The sequence below is a fragment of the Athene cunicularia genome (assembly GCF_003259725.1).
Source record: "Athene cunicularia isolate RWA chromosome 1 unlocalized genomic scaffold, athCun1 chr1_part2, whole genome shotgun sequence".
Lineage (NCBI taxonomy): Eukaryota > Metazoa > Chordata > Aves > Strigiformes > Strigidae > Athene > Athene cunicularia.
The window spans coordinates 2714865-2735695 of NW_020799092.1; the positions used below are offsets into that span (position 1 = coordinate 2714865).

Consider the following 20831-nt stretch of genomic DNA (forward strand, 5'->3'; position numbering starts at 1 on the left):
CTTAAATGCACACTTAAATTTTTGCTTGGATTTGTCTAGCTCCCACTTCCATTGGCTCTTAATGTATCTTTCTTTGAAAGGATTATGACAGTAAGAATATAATTCCTACCTGTCGAGGTACTTCTGTGCGCACAGTGTGCAGCCAAGTTACCTCTCTTCTGTTTCTTAAACCAAACTAGGATTTCTTAATATATGCATCCTGGGCAGGAAACTACTTCCTTCAGTACGGGGAAAGGAGAGAAAGAGGGAGGGTGTACAGAGCACCATGCTAATTCTGTGTGGAATCAGCCAAGAGCCAGAGGAGGAGGAGGGAACACAGAGAAGAAGTAACAGGCCCTTCATTTGGCTGTGAAACTGCAAACAGAAGTGGTAGTCCCAGACTCTTCCTCCCACCCAGTGTGCAATTGCACTCCTACTTCTGTGCTAGCGTGAGGGCTAATACAGTCTTACAGCTGGCCTGTTCCAGAGCTCTTCATTTGCTGAATTACTTCTGAAGTGATCACAACCCGAATCAGGTGATGACACATCTACACGAGTGCCTGATCTAACAGCTTGCTGCGAGAGTCAAATCTCTCACTCCCCACATCACCTCTTACGTTTCCTTGACTGGTGGCTGGACTTACTGACATGACAGAGACTACAGCCCAACCAAAACAGGGAATAGTTTTCTGTCTCATTAGTGAGCTGAAGAGGATGTCTGTATAGCCAGGTATTTGCTAGCTTTAACAGGAGATGGGAGTGCAACTTCATCCTTCCAGCAGCAGTATTCCATTAAGTGATTTCAGCCCTATTAGGTAACGGCACATTACATCTCTCACTGCATGGCATTATTTCCACTAGTGACCCATTTCAGGGACTCATTTACATACCCTAAATTAGCACATCTCACTAAACGTATACAGACAAGGCACAGACCTACAGCATCAGGTCCATCTCCCCAAATTTAAGTGCAAATAATTATTACTATAATTATTTAATAATTATATTTAATTATTATGTTATACTTAATAGTATTATAATGCATTATTACTCATGTCTTTCCATCTACACATCTAGCAATATGTTAGCCCTTCTTGACACTTTGCTATTTACTGGGTATGACCATCCACTTTCCCTCCCATTTCCAACTACACCTACTATTTACCTTTCACTTCCCAGAGTCATGGATTTTCAGCGAAAAACTGTCCCACACAGGGGTGGCTGGCATTTTTTTGCTCCTTGGTCTGTAACTCTGCCCTCACCTGTATTTATGCACATTTTCCCCAACTGTCTCTTTGCCTAAATTATCTAAAGCACTTTTTTTAATGTCATATTTATTCCTCCACTAATCTTTGTTCCATCCACACCATTACCATCTTGCATTTGCTTCCAGACCACACTGGGCTGATCCCAACTAGAAATGCTTTTCTACTTTCATTGATTACAGTCAGTTCTTAATCCATGTAAGCAGTACTTCATTAGATTCAAATACTTTTTTAAACCAAAATATACCACACTACTAAGTTAAAGATGTTATAAAAGTCAAAAAGACAAAACCACTAGCAACCAAATTTCATGTATCCAAACAACAAAATCACATTTGAGCAGACCTTTTTTTCACAAATTGAAAAGCTGAATAGCGTGATTATACTGCTATTCTTATACCATCTAAATTATTTATCAGATTTTTCCATAGCTTTTTTTTCTTGGAACTGATACCAGACTAGCCACTCTTTACTCATGCACCCTTTTTCAGTAGTGATGCAAAATGTTACTGGTCGATTTAGAGCTTAAGGATATGCTGTAGTGCTAGGTGAACGGTTGGATTAGATGATCTCCAAGGTCCTTTCCAACATAGATGATTCTGTGATTCTGTGGTCTTTTGCTCTTCTGAAGTCTTCCTGCTGTTGCCAGATTTACTAGAAATTAGTCTCAACCAGGCAGCTAGAGACTTCATCAAATGACTTAAAATTCCCTTCCTGAATTCAGCTTCACTTATGAATTTTCTAAATATATCTTATTTCTATATCAGTTACCATCTACTATCCTTCTCCTCCACCCATTATATGCACCTTTTATTTTTAAACATTATGTCCCCTCACAGCAAGAAACTAGCAACTGTGCAGAGGACTAAACTGTACAACAGGAAAAAGGTCATTTTCAGGATACTTTTAATAAGCACTAAGTAATTCCTGGGATTTATGAAGGTACATACACACATACTAAGCACAAGTTATAATCAGCACATACTGCACTTTTTTCCCCCAATACAGCTCATCTTTGTAGCAAGGAGGAGGGCAAAAAGGATTACTTCACTCCTGAATTCATTTTGGCTTAAATAAGTACTTGGAGTTCCCAATGACATTTCATATATTTAGGAGATCACCTGTTTACATGTGCAAGTGTGTGAATCCTATATATAGATTAACAGATGTCCCAAGAGCTGATCCAAGGCTGTTGTACATGGAGCTCAGCCAGAGGTCTAGAATGACCAGAGAGATTCAAAGTTACTCAAAGACAGACTGAAGTGTAAGTCTTTCAATCATAAAACAACAATCTTCTGTTTCATTTATCCCTGTATTTAACCTTTAAATTAATTTTCAAATTAAGAATATATCAGATCTTAAAAAGGAGAGTATATACCTGCTAGCTAGAAAGTTCCATACTGGTACCCTTCTACTCAACTCTTTCATTCAACTTGTGTCACAGCCTATGCAACATTTCGTGGGCTTTATATGCTCATCTGATTTTCCCACTTGAAATTGTGCATAATTTATTTATTTCACAAGTATGAAAAATTCTGAAATATAGTTAAAGTCTGAACAAGGTTTTTATACCTCTAATGAACTGTTCAAAGAATTAGTAAAACATTCCAGAGAAATCTGGGAGCTGATATAGAAGACTGCTGCCAGCAGTTTAACAGGCATAAAGAAATGGAGGGTAGTAGGGGGGTGGGATGGGGTGGTATATAAGAGACAAACAACATTGCAGTTATAGCTACTATCAATAGAGTTACAATGTTAGTGAAATACATTAAGTCGTGATGGGGTTTGTTATTCTTTCCCTAAAACTGCCTTAATAAAAAACCCACAGGCATAATGGAAGACCAGAGCTTACTTCTGCCTGGTCATGGCTGGTGGCAGCTCAGAGCACTATATGATTAATATATAGGCTGCACCCATGTGGATGCTTTCAGGACACTTATAACTCTAGTCACAGTACAGGAGTGCATTAGCAGTAAGCACTAGTAAGAACAAATATTTATGATAAGCTAAATTGGTTTTTGCAGCTTGTAACCTAAATCTGCAACAGCGCGCCTGCCCTTACAGGTACATATCTGAAAGCCTTTCTATTTCTAAACCATGATAGACTACAGCCTCTGCATCTCAAAAGAAAAAAAATGATCTCACTTTAGAGACTACGTCACATACCAGGACATGCTTACTACAACAAATTAAAAAAATATTCTATATTTCCTGTTTTTTGAAAACTAGCAAAGAAAAGCACACAGCCCTGAACTGCATCTTGTAGTGAGGCCCTGTGCACATTATACTGAACACATACAGCCAAAGGGAGTCTGTTCACATTTCTAAAAAAATCTTTTCTTCTAAAGAATACCAAGTGATACTCGAGGTTGCCTAACCAAGGTAGTGATTAAGCACAGCCATATGGTGGTTTACAACAGAGACAGCATGAGCAGTAGTGCAGAACAGGAGGGAAGGAAGGCTGCTATAGCCAAACAAAACCCTATAGAGAGGCTGAGGGAGGCAGAGCTCTCTGGAATTTGGGCTGGGATACCTGTGCAAAAAGAGAGGGCAAGACATAAACCCCATATTAAGACATAAACCCCCTATTAAGACATAAACCACATATTAATTATATAGGCTGTATGATTTATCGATTTTGTAAATTCAGTGAAAGCAATCTGCCTGATAGAAAAATTCATCCTTGCAATCCAATCAATAAGCCATGTGATTAGAAAGCGAAACCACTGAAAGCAAGTGAAATTAGCCTAAGTTCATTATCTAAGCTGAGGAAAGTGAAAGTGATAAGTAAATACAGTAAAAAGCAAAATACGCACTTTAATGCTCATAAGGGTTCACGGTCATTTATTTGTACACTGTACAGCATACCTGCACACCTCTTTTGAAAACCCTGTGCTACAGCATCCACTTAACTCACAAGAAAGAATACAGCACCAGCTGGGGTGGAAACCTGCCAATTAGTTTATCAACACCTCTACCTTTCAGTAACTATGAAGATTTTTAGAATTTTCACTGGCCTAGCACTGAGTATGTCTGACTATGTGTCCGACTGAGTTTACTTTGCGAGGGTCAGATACCACAGCCTAAGGAAACGTGGCACTAGGCCACCATTTGCAGCCATGCATATTTTCCAAATTGTCAGTACAATGTATAACACTGTTAGATTAAACCAACAGCCTCTATGCAAGCAACATAATTAAAATCATGAAAGATTACTCCAATGACATGGGATATTTGCTGAACAAAATCATCGCAGCTATTTGTGCAGAACTGGGGCCGCTAGCAAATATCCCAGTGCCATGTAACTACTGCTTTGAAGAGTGAAGCCACTCTCCACTTACCATTCAGCCAGCAGCAGCCCTTCTAATTACATTGAGAAGAGAATTTTCTTCCTAGTTTCTGATTAAATAGTCACATTTGACCAGTAACCAATAACAATTTCAGCCTTGGAATATGTAGCACATCAGCTGTTGTTTTCAGTGGAGGTTATATCCTACATATATGACTGAATTCAGTCCCTTCGAGGTGTGGTGAGAAAACTTTTCCCTCACACCAAAAACAGTCTCTGAGCATTTTTCAGCTGTGCCTGCTTAGAAAACAAATATTGACTCTCATTAGGCCTTTCATGCTTCAACGGGAAACCAGATAAGATTCTGGTTCATACACCAGCAAGAGCAGCATTTACTAAGCTCCAGTTGCAACACTTTCTGTACAGAAGCAGCGAAGTGCGGTTAGTGTTACCAAACTTTATGTAGTGTCCATGAAAAGCTATAAGAAAAATTAATCTATGATAGCTTGTGTTCAATGAGTGTGTATGCAATGGTCAAAATTAATTTTGAAAATAACTCAAATTGCTGAGGTGGACAATGTTCTTTTCAGAGCTGCATTTTTCTGGCACTGTCAACAACACCCCCCACCCCCCCCATCACAAAGAATGTGCTAGAATGGGGGTTACCAACAAAGAAAAGCCAACTTTTCGGGCCTTTTTTAAAGGCAATTTTCTGAGCCTAAGAGCATTTTAATCCACTAACTGCTGATGAGGGATACACACTGGCTTTGCATTTAAGCAGACTGTGCAGTTAACAGAGAAGCATTTAAATGAAGCAGACTGTAAATGACACTCAAATTGCAGGGATTATATGACAGTTTGCTACCCTGGGAAGGGGATGCCAAAAATTCATGTCTCTGTGTGGGGTGAAGAAGCAGCAGATACACTGTTGCTCCTCAGAATTTGCAATCATCCACTGTTGTTGGGAATAGCAGCCATACAGTTCTATTCATCTCAAATGCATTTTAAAGAACAGTTTGGAGCATATCTGGGCAAAGGGACAGTTAAGCAGAAGTTTATTTCTTTACTGTGTGAGATTATCTCACATTCCACTACCTATTTTCTCTAGTGCAGCAACAACGACTGCTATTAAAAAATGCAGGTAGTTGCCTCAGCTCTTCCTTAGCAAACAAACTATGGAGAAAATGGAGTTTGGGAGAGTAAAGAATAGAAAGAAAATTTGTTTTGGTCTCAAACTATTACAAGAACCTTTCACACTAGAGGCAAAAGCCACTTATTTATATTCATGCTGTGGCCTTCTCTTTGTGGGAAGTAGGATTGGGATCACTCTCCCTACACCCAAAGACAGGTCTGTGAAGCAGATCTGGAATAGGAAACAAAACCAGGATCAGGAGCAGTTCCCTATTGCAGGTCACATGAATGCTGAAAGTGGATTTCTCAGCAGCACTGAGAAATCAGCATGTTCTGCTGCAATACACTTAGATGTGCAGATGTCTCACATCACTTTGGGGGACACTGGTAAACTCCTTGCCTAGCTGTGCTTGTCCAACAGAGACTATTGTAGGCACAAAGCCAAACAGGAGGTTTAACCAAGAAAGCTATACAGCTGTATAAAGGCAGATCTTTTCAAAGCCACCCTTTCTTTCTTATCCTCTTGGTAAGCTTTTGAGAACAGGAGTACAATTCAGCCTGTAAAACTTCTGTCAAGAGATTCTTAAAAAACAGAACAGATACTTCATCTCCAAAGCAATAACTTTCAAAATATTTCACAGTAGACATGCTAGTAATAAGCCAAGGATGTAATGTGGGTCACATAAGACTAGGGTTGCTTTTTTCTATCCAGCACTTTCAAAAGCCTTCAGGCTCTCAAATACCCAGAAGCTTTTAAAACTAGCTGAAAAGTACAGAAAAGAGAGTGACTGGTCATTTAAGACACAAAAAGAGACGAAAGAGAGAAAATTAAGTGAGACTCAGCTTCAAGACAAGAAGGGCTTGTTTCTTGATAAAATCACACTCTTCAAAGCTTCTCCAGCTTCTTGGGTCATATGAAATCATTGACATGACATACAGCTTACACATGCCTCCTGATATATTAGATGCATTGTCTATATGACCATGTTCCAGACTGGTTTTGGCTTCTAGAAATAAAGAGAACATGTACAGGGCAACAATCCTTTTTTGTTGGGAGACTGCTTTTGGAAGAGAAATATGAAATAGGAATAATTTTTCCAAAATGTTTTCAAAGGATGATGAGATATCTTTTAATGAGTCAATGTTATGAGGCATTAAATAGCTCTCTTAGTGGAGACACACAAATACAGATTCTTTGATATGGTTAATTTAGCAGAATCAAAGATCCCAACCTACAGAAGAAACTGGTCCCCAAAGAATATGGAATCAGAGGCAAATACACAATCAAAAGCAAAAAGATCTATTTTCAATCCTCACATATTACCACAAGGTAGCTGGCTCACACTGTGAGCACAGAACAAGCTATCTCAGCAGGTTATTTTTGAGGCTTCAGATCAAATTTGATACAATGTGAAAATCAAAGTAATGTTAATTAAAAGCTGTATTTAGAAGATAAAGCCACTGTTTGCAGCAATTTTAGTTTGTTAAGACAGAGCATTAAAAAACAATCAAAAGCACTAGCATGGTCCAAGTATCACAACATAATATGATTAACCTCCAGACAAGACAAAATAGTTACTGCTGTCAGTGGTTCTCAAAGGCATTGGCCTTCTGGGGTAGTAAAATGTGCAGATGCAAAAGGAAGAACCAGTTCATAGTCTTAGAAGTTTACAGTCTCAGTCCTCAATATTGGACAAAATTGAATGTGTTTATTTCACAGATGCTACTCACATATATGACTAAATACACACAAACTTGATTATAATTATTATTATTATTAGTGAAAGTTATGCTGAATTTTGCAGGATTCTTTTTATTTTTATTTAAAATAAAGACTAGCAGTAGCTATGCATTTTACAGCATTTGCCTTCATGATTTAACTCCTGTCATTTCCATTAAACATGTAAAATTTAGCTGGATTTAATGCAATTTTAATCATTGCTACTTTTTAATGCGATGCCAGCTCTGTCTTCTAGTAAAATTTTAAAATCAGATATACATATTACTATTAGTACATAAGTCTTTCTACTGAGTGCATAGAAGCTCACTCTTACAATAAAATCTTGATATACCTAATAGTCCACTTCAGCACTCACTAAAACTGTTAAAATAGAATAGGATTTTAATAAATTAACCTGAAATACACGTAACCTGATGTATTTATTATTTACGTATTTGTATTTACATGCAACATGTAAAAATATGCAACAAGCTTGTCAACAGGAAAAGTGGGTTTGCTTTCCGTGCAGGGTACAGATTCTCATAAAATCACTTCATCCCAGTAATACTGGTTAGGTGAAAACTAAGCGTATGAATAACTACATACATAACCGTACCTATGGAATCTGGCTACTGTGCATGATTCAATAAGATAACCTATCAAAATACCTGAGTGGAAAGGTCTACCTAAAACTGACACACCAGTATCAGAAGACAGTAAATATTATCTATCATCAGTGATTGTTGATGCCATCTATATATCCATTGTTGCTGGAAGAGAAGCCTTGAGGGGGGGGAAAACAAGAGAATTTTCTAACTCCCCATGTAAACTTGAATCACAGTCTATACTGATCTATATGTTTCCATGAAACAATGAACAAGGAGGAACTAACACTGCCCTTAAACACCTTGCAAAGACCCTAGAGAGAAATTCTCAAAGCTAATTTAATATGACATGGCAGATGGGGACAAATGAAGGAAAAAGAAGGAATGGGTAGATATATCCTGACATTCAAACCTACAGCTGTCTGCTAACATGACAGCACAAAAGCAAGCTAACCAAGGGAAAAACAAGTTTGAACCATTTTCATTTTTCTTTTGTAAAAATAGAGGTATCTCTGCTGATAAGAAGAAAGAGCTACAACCTTTTTATTTTTCTTACAGATGAGACATGAGAGTTGTTCATATTTTTTCTGAGAAATTATACAGAAAAAAAAGTTGTTTGGAGATACAGCAGAATCTGAACATTTTTTCATTTTATTTAAAACTCTGGGTTGAAGATATAATACGTTTTTCCATGTTTCTAAGAAGAAAAAAAAAAAACAAGTCTTGAGACAGTGCCAAGACAATCCATAAAACACATGATTAATTAGATATTTTTATAATACTAAAATTGATGAGGAAATCCTCCCATGCCTGTTTCAGCAATAAGAGACATGGTCTAATATTTTCCCTTCATAGCTCACCTCCCATACTGCAATTTCGGCTACAGCACAGCACTGCAGCATACTAACAGCCTCTCAGATCAAGGCCAAAAATTTCCTCAAACTTCTCAGAGACTGGTGTTGGCCAGTAATTCAGCCTTTCTTTTGCCACAGGGCACCCTCTACAGATGGAAAAAGCTCCCTTCACAGAAATCATCTAATGGTCGAGATACCACAGAACTTCTGTGGCAACAGCTAGGAACCTCAACATATGAGCTGTGTTTTGGGGTTTTCCACTTAAACATGGAATAATTCTGTATTTCCAAGACCATTTCAGATTCTTAACCACTTAAAGATGTTTGGTTTACAGAAACCAAATGCAAATGAGAGCAAACGTGTTTTTGCACAAGTGGTAGAAAAAAAGGACTTAGAAGTATGCAAATTTAAATACAAAACCAGCAGTTCTTTAGAAGTAATTAACCGGTTATATAGGGAACTCACAAAGCTGACCTTTATAATTTTAAATTAGCTAGCTTGAGCATCTCCCAGTTTCAGTTGTTTGATTGTGCTGACAGTTATTTCACAGGACATGGAACAAAAGTGGTTTTGCCCAACATGCATATTACATGCAAAATAAAGACTCAGAGCATTCCCTATCTGGTTAGCATTCCTGCCACCAGCTTTTGTCCAGGCTACAGCATCCTCTCTTAGCAAGAATTTCAGGTGGGTGCTACAAGGAATTACCATAGTTCTTTGATTCACAGTAGTGAGAAACATCTTTGAAAAGAACACATGCCACAATCATAGCATCTGTGGTTCAAGTAAAGATCCTGGCCTTTGTACTGCAGCAGTCTGACACCTTCTTTACAGTTTAAGTACAAACTCTATTACAATTCTGTTTCTACTTGTAAAAAAGTTACAAGAATCAGCTACGGCCATCACATCCCTCTAACATTAGAAATCAGTTCCTTAACAGCAGCCCAGTATGGAAGTTGAACCCCAGAATTTGCATTACACATAAAAAGCATGTCAAATTTCCTTAGACTCTTTAAACTGACATCATACAACACATATCTACTACTTTTTACTTCCTTTCTCTTTGGATATTTACTTTCTTTCAACACTCTGGACTGTAGCTCTCCAGGACTGACTTTCTTAGGGTTTTCCAACAGGGAAGATCCACACCATTGAAAACAAATCTGGTTATGAAGCTTAATGTGGTTCTTAAGCGCTATCATAGCTATAAATATCTAAATAATATAAATCTGTGTAACAGGTCAATCAGCAAACTAAAAAAACCCAGCAGTCCAGAATGGCCTGTATGACCACTGACTTCAGACTGGTGGACAAATTCTGTAGATGTTTAAAATGTTACTGCCAGCTCAGCCCTCTACTGAAGGACACAGAGGAGACTGCTGGCAACAGCAGATACTCCCACACTCATTACACACAGTGTAAGATTCTCTCCCACTGCTAATAGAGGTGGGCTTTCGCTAACATACTGAACAAAAGCAAGTGAGGGCAGACATGTATCCTTTCTGTGGTGCTCTCCAGCAAAGAGGCTGCGGAGATAGTTACGTGGTGACAGCGTTTGTAACGGCTGTAGTTAAATTCACAGTCACATGTCAGTCCTGAAGATACAATCTCGTTCTAAACTGCCTGCAGTCAATGACACACCTATTATTAGCAGCAGTAAAACAGTCTCTCGGTGAGGCACAAAGGTACTACTAGTTTGGCACCTACTTCTAAAATGCTGTCTTCTACTTCTGAAAAGGGAGAATTTGCCATCAGAGCATGGAAAAGGGTTTGAGCCTGCAAGCAGGCTTAACAGGACTTTCACACACAAGTGTAATACAAAAGAGGTATGAAAGCTTAGGAAAGTGAAAGTGAAGAGAAAGATCATCAAAAGAGCATCAGAAAGAACATTCACCAAAATAAGAAAACCTACAACTGTTTGCAGGGACAGGTTACATGCTGCTTGTAATAATGACCAAATTTCACAAGGGAACTTGTACATCTTGGCTTCCAGCTGTGAAATTTGCAGACATGAGTTACCAAAGAACATAGCTACTGCCACATTCAATTCCTACAAAAAAACAGAGCTATAGTCTCCACACATTTAATACTAGAGAAACATGTAGCAGCATGAAGCTGGGGAACTTCCACAGAGAAAGTTGAAAGTGGATCTCCTCCGTCACCCAAAAAGCACCACCCAGATCCCCCCTCAAAAATGCAGCTGGGCAGCACAATCTTTGTGCCATAACAAGTGTTTCAGTGAGGAAGGTTACCAAAAAGGTGTTAAATGTGTCAGCTAGTAGGGTGAAGCAGAGATATTACAGGAAACACCCTCAGAATGGTGACAGGCCCAGGAGCTGCCTTTGGGGACAAAGACCACACAATGAGGTCTTTATAAGAATGGCTGCAACAGATGATAGTTGTCCCTACCATGGAGAAAAATCCATTATGGGCACTTCTACTGGAAGCTTTCATATAGCTATTTTGTAAAAAAAATATTTATAGCTGCTTACTTCTGGAAGGCTGTATTGAAATGAGATTGTCCAGAAAGTCTGGATTCACCAATTTTCACTGTCAATTTTGGATTTTTGCAATTTTGGGACAATTCCATGTCCCAAAGCAATATATCCTCTTCTTTATTATCAGCCTTTCACATTTCTTGTTAGCTTCATCAGGCTAAGTCTAACTTTAGATGGAAAATTCAAATCTTTTTTATCTTGGAAGAATATTTATATACCAAATAAACTTTGACAGTAGGCCACCTGCACAGTTCTTCTACCCATTTCATTGAAGACCAGGAAAAATCCTGGATACACCAATGAACAAAACCCATTTTTTTAGTTCTTAGTGGTAATCATCATATTGCAATGTACTTTAGTTACTGCAGGCCTGCTCTTGGTTTGAGGAGGTATCAGGTTAGTAAATTTTCCATGCTGCCAGGGAAAAACATTGTATCTACTTCAACCAGCCACAGTAAAAGAACAAAAACATGAATGCTCCATGCTGCCATTCAGCAGACTAGGCATATCGTTACAAGAAAATGGAACAAAATTTGCCCCACAGGCTCCCTGGATGTTTTCATTCGATAAACCTAAGCTACTATCCTGTTTTCTATGATAGGCTGCAAAGGTTCTTGCCAAGAAATGTGCTGCTTTAACATTTTGGATCAAAATTTATTGATGCAGCAGGTGACAAGATCAGTAATTCAATGCTCAGAAAAGACTGGATAGATGGGAGTTGGGGCACGAAAGGAAAGATCTAAGCAGGCACTTATTTTTGGTATAGATATTCGTTAAGTTGTTGATCAATGACTTGCAGGTGTGACAAAATGCTGAAAAATCTGAGGTGACTAGTGACAGATCTTATAGATGACACAAGTACTGAGATAAGATTTACACAGGCAGCCTGATGTGGATCCAGAAACATGAGCAGAAACCATGACTGTCACTGACCCTTATCTTCTTTGAGCAGGACAACCACAGTGACATCTGTCTGGCAAGGACTCTGAACAAGCATGTTAGTTGAAGAAGTTGTTTCTGGATGCAAAACAGGCAATCTGGAGTATGATATTTCTGTTTTCAAATAAGCAGCTACTTTTTAACAGCTCCTGGGAATTCTAAACATCAGTCATTTACTGTTTTAAAGCATAAATACAGATATTTAAAAAAAAAAAAATAATTATCAAATAATTAATAATTTCAAAGCCACACAAGTTTTTTCAAGCTTTATTAACATGTTTCCCAGTTGCTGGGATTACCACTATCCTAGCACCATTGTCACTGAACATGAAGCTCAGTTCAACTGTGAAGAAAATTCAGTTGATAGAGCAGGAAAGTACTTACTGCAAATTTTACTTGGTATCATAACTAGTTCAAAGAATTGTCTGCATAAACGCTATTGACAGCTGTACTTGTCGCACCACACCCAGTTTCTCTTCTTTTTGTTTTCTGCATGTGTTGAGTGCTTACATCTCCTTGCTCTTGCAGGTCCAAGTCTACAACTCTTCCCTTTTAGTATTACTTTGTGCTAAAGAAAGTATTATAGTAGATGTTTTCTTGACAAATGAAGTAGATCACAGTGTGGTAAACAAGCTAGCCTCTGTCCCTCTCCTCCTCCTCCTCCCATTCCCAGCATGAAAATAGCTAGGGCTAAAGCAACAGCTGGGGATCATTACACTGACAGGAATAGTTCAGTAAACTCCAAGAGGGGAAAACATGTCATATCCAAAAGAACCAAAAACACATTAGGGCAGCAGGAATGAAAAAATATGTGAATTCAACTCCAGGGATAATGCTGTGACTCTCCTTCCACTGGTAACAAATGACTTAAAAAACCCTGGTCATTGAGTGTTAACCCTTTCCCTAAGCTTCTGATTCATGTTCTAAAATTAACAAATACCCTGAAACACCTCTATTCTTCACATTCAAATGACAAATTAAGCAAAAATAAATTTAAATTGCCATCTTACTGCCAAGTTCAAACTACCTCACATTAATATATCATTACCTTATCTTCACTGCACCTCTTACCTTTTAAGCATAGTCACAGTCACTGTGACACACATTTGCCAAGAGTGGTTGCAGCATGAAGCGACTGGGAATCTAACTATGTATGTCTGGTGTGACTCTGGATTTGCCACAAGACATGTCAGCATATTAGCTCCCCATACATTCAACACATTTTTTAATGTTTTTCTGTGTCACAGCACTATTTGCATAAATAATTCTGAATTGTGGGACATAACTGGCCGTAATTCAGAGATGCGCCTGTTACATTTTGTGACTGGTTTCTGATGTTCCTTACCCATGCATCTGCATGACGCATCTCTTTGACATCTCCCACATCATCTTCATGTACACTCCGAACTAGAGAGACAGAGATCAACCTGTACAAAAAATATCACCCTGAATTGCTGCGAGATGCCTGGGATGCAGGGGCTGCTGTCTCAGTGAGGATCTCCTTGGTGTTGAGAGCTTCCAAGTCTACACATGCAGGTTCTTCTGCCCTCTACTGGGTGAGGTATGGCCACCAACACCAACCAGCTGTACCTTCAGGGCCCAGAGGCCTTAGGACAATAAGGTCTAGACCACTTGTGAAGAAAGCCATATGTTAACAAGCACTTGCATGACTCCTGATCTCTTCAAAGTACTGAACAGATATTAATAGTTTAATCAAAGGCTAAGCTAACTCAAATTACCTCACATTTGCTGTGCACCAGGAATGTGCACACAGTTACCGCAGATCAGATGGCATGCAGGAACTTGTTCGTGTGTCTGGGCCCTGAGACGAATCTTGGAAAAAGACAGGTGAGTTTCACTGTCAGCCCCCAAGTCACATTGAACATTTCTGAAGGAAAGATTGCCAAAAAAACGTGTTTAGCATAAGAGCAATGAATGGAAGACATTGCACAGAGGCGGAAAAGCTGGAATTTACTTTTGGAAGTACTTAATTCTAAGCTAGACTCACATGAATGCTAATCAGTTTTTGAGTAGCTTTCTGTAATTTTGTAAAGCTTGTGATTCCCTCTTCATATCTTTCATGAGGGGTTACCACACTGTTGTGTTAACTAGTCTAGGAACTGCAAAGTGGGCTCTGGTATTTGAAAACTAAGTCATTCACATTCTTGAATAGAAAACATGTTTATGTATTGCTGAATCCTAGGAATTTTAGAAATAACTGCCCCAACATATACTTTGACTTCCTCATGTCAAATCCTTTCCTGTGTGGAAAGGGTCAGCATTTCTCAAACTTCAATGTCAAGTCCCAATTCAGAAAAATAAATAAATCTGTTTTAGGAGACCATCTGTTTTCCAGAGACAAGGAAACATTATGGAGTCTATTCCAGATAGCCACTTCTCATGAGGTTCATTAAGAGAACAGGTGTGAGCATTATGAGCATAATAAAGGCACCCCTTATTTGCTCTGCTTTACTAAGAGGAGAAAGCAGACTGGCACTTACTCACCTATGTGTGGTGAAGTACATTCATTTTCTGTCCTGGACAATAACAAAACTAAGCTGTTCCATTTTTAGGGTGACCAAAACTAAGGTACAACAGTTGTTAGAGTTTCAGCTCAATGCTAGTTCTAGATTTCCAGAGCTTCTGTAAGGTTTTACACGTGAGTGCATCTGCTTCTCCACTGCAAAATACAGTGCATGCTACAGCATACGAGGCATCTCGAGACCCCAGGAGACTTGAATGGAGCCGCAAATTTAAAGGGTCATTCTTTTCTCTTCTGACATGAAAGAAGCTGGCAGCATCTATTTCTCTTCCCTACTCTTCCTGTCTGGTAGCTAGTAGAAAGTAGCTTTCCTCAGCACATATGATATTAGAGTATAATGAATTAGATGTGGGGTAGGCTGATGATATTGCTAGACTTTGCAGAGTCAACACAGCTTTTTCAATAATCAGAATTACAGAAGACTTCAATTACCTTAATTCACTTCAACTTGAGATAGCAGCAAACATTTTTATATTGATTAAACTACTACAGAACTGCATTTTCCTTGTTCTACATGTTATCATACTGTAGAGCTTGTGATATTTAGAGACTGGATGAAAGATATATCCTGGCACATCCAAATGAAGAGTGCTCACCTTCTGTGAAAATCAATGCCTTGAAAATACAAGACAGCTGCAAGTTCTGGCTTTTTTATTTTGGTTTGTTTTTTTCCTCTGAAGATGGATGTGCTGCAGTACTTTGTCTCCAGAGTGATCTGGGAATACTGCCTATACTAATGGATTTATAACTCACAGACATGGCTTCAGTTTTCTTTTCCTTTTCTGTATTTGTTTGTACTTTTTGTCAAACCAGTGAAAAGAAGCAATAAAAATAGCAGTAATTTAAAAAATCTAGTAACAAGCTAACTCTTGATATATGTTAAAGAGGCTTGGTAGGGGAGTGACAATAGGGGGTGGAAATTTAACAGTTTTGTTTGGCAGCCTCAGCAGGCCTAGAGCTGCATGAGAGAAAAATCCTCTAAATGCAACTGCTAAAATCATCTTCCACACACTGGCCATCTTTCTACAACAAACATGGCCTTATTTTATCTGTTTTTTTGTCCTTAACTCCTACCACCCTTTACTTTTCTGTCCAAAATATCACTGACAATAATTTTCTACTCCTCTCAGATGACGTTACTCGCCTTGAAATCAGTCATCACCTTATTTCTGAGGCCACTGTCCTCAAGACCTTTGTTCACTTCTGCAAGTTCCTATTAAAATTTCACCTGTAGCTAGACAGATCCAGTATTTCTGATAAAATATAAATCTTGTTTGCCACTGGCATTTCGTTATATTTTACCATTCTCTAGTAATCTTTCCCTGGTCCTGTTTGTTGCTATTTATTATGCTGTGCACTATGATCACTGTCTGTTTTCATTTTCTCAATCTTTCAATCCCTCCAGATCATCTTCCTTCCTCACAGATATCACTCTCTAAAATCTGACCTCTATCTGTCTACATAATTTTTCAGAATTGTCAAACCCCCATAAAAAACCCCACATATATTTGCAGGAGAATCCCATTATCTAAACCAGAATCACATTTAGATATACACACTCCCCACTCCTTTCACACTCTCCAAACAACATACTGAAACTTAAAACATGATACTCTTATCTCCTTCAAGGCACAGTTATCACTCCAGAACAAGCCTTTACACCTTTAATAAATCAGCCTTAGAACACTGCTCACAAGAACCCTATCGACATAGAGGAGAGGAAGAGATTTAAACTCTGAAATTAAAACTTTCAAATGCAAGTGAAATTGTCCCAAGGTCCAGGCACTGTAAATCACTGCATACAGAGCTCCAGCCTTGCTCTGTGACACGCTTATGAGCACACTCAGGGACAACAGGTCACAGGAGTCAGTGGGAAACCCAAAATCTGGACTACTGCCCAGAAAAGAAAAAGCAGGCAGATTCAATATACAAGAGAGAAGAAAAAAAAAAAAAAAAAAAAAAAAAAAAAAACAACCCATACACCAATTATACAGTGCCTACAACAAAGAAAGCAGAGCCTGCTAACCTTCTCGTAAGCTGTGGTATGAATCCTGATATGTGCTTGAACAGCTCTTCCCTTGCTTTGACACAGTCTCTGCAAGCGGCACAATCCCGACATAGGCAGGCTGGAGTGTCTTGGCTTTATCCAACATATTAGAGGAAATCCCTGGACCTGAAGGCAGATTCTGCAACACAGGAGGCGTCCCAGGCTAGTGGAAGGGGTGCTTAATCCTCACAAGAGACCCTACCGCAATCCCTCTCTACAGTCACTGCACCAAGCGGTAGAGTGGGAAAAAAAATTAGTTTACTGCTAGATTCCAAGGCTGTGCTTGCATAGGAACAGAGAGATACTCAAGAAGCAGACAAATCCTGACAGCCAACATCTAAGGATTAAAATCAGCAAGGATTTTGGCAAAACTTTTCTTCCTACTATCTCAAAGCTCAGACAAAAACTTCACTGTTTCAGCAAGCGGCTATAGCATTCAGGATCCCAGTATGCAGAGCAGTGCTTATCAACAGATGCGTGGACTTCTTCGTGGGGCCACTTGCAGTAACAGCCAACCTCATTCACCCAAAATAGTGAACAGTTGGTTTCTCTACTCACACTACAGACACCTGCCAGACAGGCAATGTCATGTGATTGAGCACTACCCTCTCCCCCTGCACCTCCCCATGCACACAGCTAGGAGAACACCACCACTCTGAATGCAGAAGCCACACTGTTTTTTTTCCCTTCCTATTTCAACTATTAGAAATGGAATTTTAGTTGTGGAGAAAACTAAACTGATAATCTGAGAAACAGAGTTCTTATGTGCATTTGCTCTGAGATGACATATAGGTAACAGCAGGCAACTTGTGTACAAGCACACATTCTCAACTCTTCTTCCCTTAAATACTTTCTCGTAACCTAGTAGAAACACCTACCTGAAGATAATCTGCAGCCTCAATCAATAACCCTCTACTGCAAGTACTAAAACTTCAGAGTCTGTGCTTGTATGGAGGCAGTCATCTCACCTGCAGCTTAAGCTTATTTGATGCACATCATGAAAAGATGCCATAATGTTGACAAACTTTGGTTATACCTCCTGCCCAGCACGGTACTGAAATTGGAAGTGGACATGGAAAAGCATGCTCCATCTGAGCAACAGCCAGGAGGCACTCTCACCAGTATAGCTGGTGGCTTTGTTGGTTTTTAATCTCACAAAGCATGCATCATAAAAAGTGTAATGAAGTCTGAGGGAAAAAAGATGAATAGTAATCAGTGTCATCCTACAAGCCTAAAGCAAAGATAGCAGCCACATGGACATTACAAAAATGAGAAGGTGAATACTCTAAACCCTACTGAAACAATCTCCATTTCATATTCTGCACCCCCTCACCCCCAATCAAGACCAAAATTCCTCATCTCCAAATAGTTTGAGAGACATCCAAACCATTTAATAGAGCAAGGCTGGAGTAACAAGGGAAATACATCTCTAATAATGAAGCTTATATCTGAGAAAAGTGTCATTCAATCAGATTTAAGAAACATGACTTTACACTCTGCACAAAACATTCTAACATTTTTAAGTTACAAATTAAAACTAATATAAAGAATTTCAAATGTTTACTAAGTAATAATGCTAGATGGCATCAGTGACATTTCTGAGCACTTTCAACAGTACTTTTCTTCCTTTGAAATGTTCAACCTTCACTCAGAAAAGAATCCAAACTCTAAAATTCCTGTGGGTAAAAAAAAAATATCTTTGGTGATAATGTAAAGGTCCATAATAGCGTTATCCCTAAATAACTAGTGTATATTCAACACAAGCTCTCATCTTAAATTTAGGATTTGTAAAAGTCAGGTAAAGGTTCAGTTTCACAATGAACTTTGGCCAGTAAGGTCAAATTACTGCATAAATAGATGAGCCTGCTTTTGCATGAGCATTAGCGGTCATAACACCACAGAGAGCTGCTTCAGGAAGCTGACCTGGCAGGCTGTAAGAGTACTAAAGCCAGGACGAGCGAGAAGAGGAAGAAAAACACTGTCCAGATCTCCCCTTTCAGCAGCAGCACAGAACTGCACACTGAATTAGACCTCATACTCTGTACAGACAGGTCCCATAATTACTGTAAAAACTACAGAACAACTATCCTGTGCCAGACTGAGTCCTACTTTTGCTGGCAAGCAATATACCATCTAGATGGTGGAAATGACAAGATTCAGCTACAGTGGTCAAAGACTGCTATTACTTTGCCAGCCAGGGCCTCTGAGCTAGCAGCTCACTACCTGGGAAACATGAGCCAGTTGCTGCTCCATCCAGCTGATTTGCCAATACACAGGTATTGCCAAAACAGCCCTAAGATGTTGCCCAAGTTCTGAAGATGATGACTTTAAGACCTGAAAGAAAAGGGGCCCCAAGTAGCTAATAGTACATGAAATATATTGCCAGTTTTGGCAATCTGACGATATAACCAATCCTCTGCTGTTATAATTGACAACTCCAACTTGATGAAGGTTTGATCCTCTCAATGTATTCTTGCAGAGCTCTAGATATATATGCAACATTCCTTTCTTTCTCACCTACTATGTAGAAAACAGCTTGGAAAGAAAAACACTGGATTGATTCAATGATAAGCAGATGAATATTTTCTTTGCTGAGCAAGATATTCTAAAATTTTGTCCTACAGCATCAAATTTGTCCTACAATATTACTTAGTGTTCTAAAAGAGATCTGGAAGTCTGATCAATAATCACATGGACAGAAATATCAGTGCACTGTAAGAACAAGTAAGACCTGATGAGTAACTTTGACAGTTACTTTGGAAATCAGCAGGGTAGATGGGAATGTGTTTCACAGCAGAGGTAGGATTTCCAACAACAGTTTCAGTTGCTTAACCACTCCAGAAAAGTAGGATCATTACACACCAATGCATGTCCAACATTCAGTGTCGTGCACAAGCTTTACCCTGGAAACGGGAGCAGTGCTGTTGGCAGAAAGATCACCTTTACCAACAGGACATAGGCATTTCCACAGATTTCTGGTCTAGAAAACATCAGGCCCAATTTTCATAATCTGTTCATGAGACATATTGAGCCTTAAATCCTTTGACTTTCAAGTGTGAAATGAGATACAGACTGTGGGGATGTATTCTTCCTCAAGATGCTTCATTACTATTTATACCCTCATACAGAAATAAAAAGAAATATCAGGTGCACAAACAGCTTGCACAGATACTGCCACTAGTTCTGAGGCCTGGTTGGGCACAGAATGCAATTTGTATTTAAATGTCAGTTATCATTACTTGCTCACTACTTTGAATTAATTTTAATGAATTAATTAACTTTCTCTTATTTTTCTATCATTAAAAGCCAAGACAGCATACAAGCAGCAGCTTTTTCAAATTCCCATTCTGTGCTAGAAGAGAAATATGGAAGAGTGAACCACCTCCAAGTTAAGTTCTAACCCTGCTGTAAACATTTGACCTCTCAATTCCAGAAGCACACAAAAATTTACTTGTGCAAAATTAGCATCAGAATTGTAAGGTGCTACAGATTAAAGCTTGCTACACCAAAAGTATCACTCCCAGTTTACCTTCTGCCCTCCTCCCAGCCTTGCACTCTCAGCCTCCTTAATAACACTTCTGACATTCATTTGGTATCTTAATAAGGCAATTCAACCCACTAAACATCAATACCAACAGGTGGGATGAGCACCACAGCTGGTGGCCGGTGAACACTGCTGAGGAGAGAGGTGCTATACACCAGTCTTGACATAAGATAGATTTTGTATCAGCTCAGCTATAATACAGAACTGTATCGCTATTTTTATCAAAAAAAAAAAATTAATGTATTCTTTAAATTCAAATTAATGAGCAGATAGAAAATGTGTATTTTTTGCCTCCTTTCACCTCCAGTCCTCCCTGCAGCTCAATGCAGGTTCTCTGTCTTTCTTCTGCCAGTAATGTTCTAAGACAACACAATGTCTGCAAGGTTCTGCATGCACACAATTTAGTGATGAAATATAA

General features: G+C 38.9%; 1 protein-coding gene across 2 annotated transcripts in view; it reads right to left on the reverse strand.

The window, feature by feature from the left end:
* Positions 1-16995, reverse strand: part of MRTFA (myocardin related transcription factor A) — a 47860-nt gene extending 30865 nt beyond the window's left edge. The window contains exon 1 of one of the 2 annotated variants that reach the window (XM_026840981.1): positions 16849-16995. In XM_026840981.1, coding sequence (XP_026696782.1) covers positions 16849-16975 — 127 coding nt within the window. In that variant the 5' untranslated portion in view covers positions 16976-16995. Of the gene's footprint in view, positions 1-2365; positions 2410-16848 lie in introns of those variants that run through there. The other variant, XM_026840982.1, reaches the window with a different exon arrangement.
* Positions 16996-20831: the final 3836 nt, after the last annotated feature.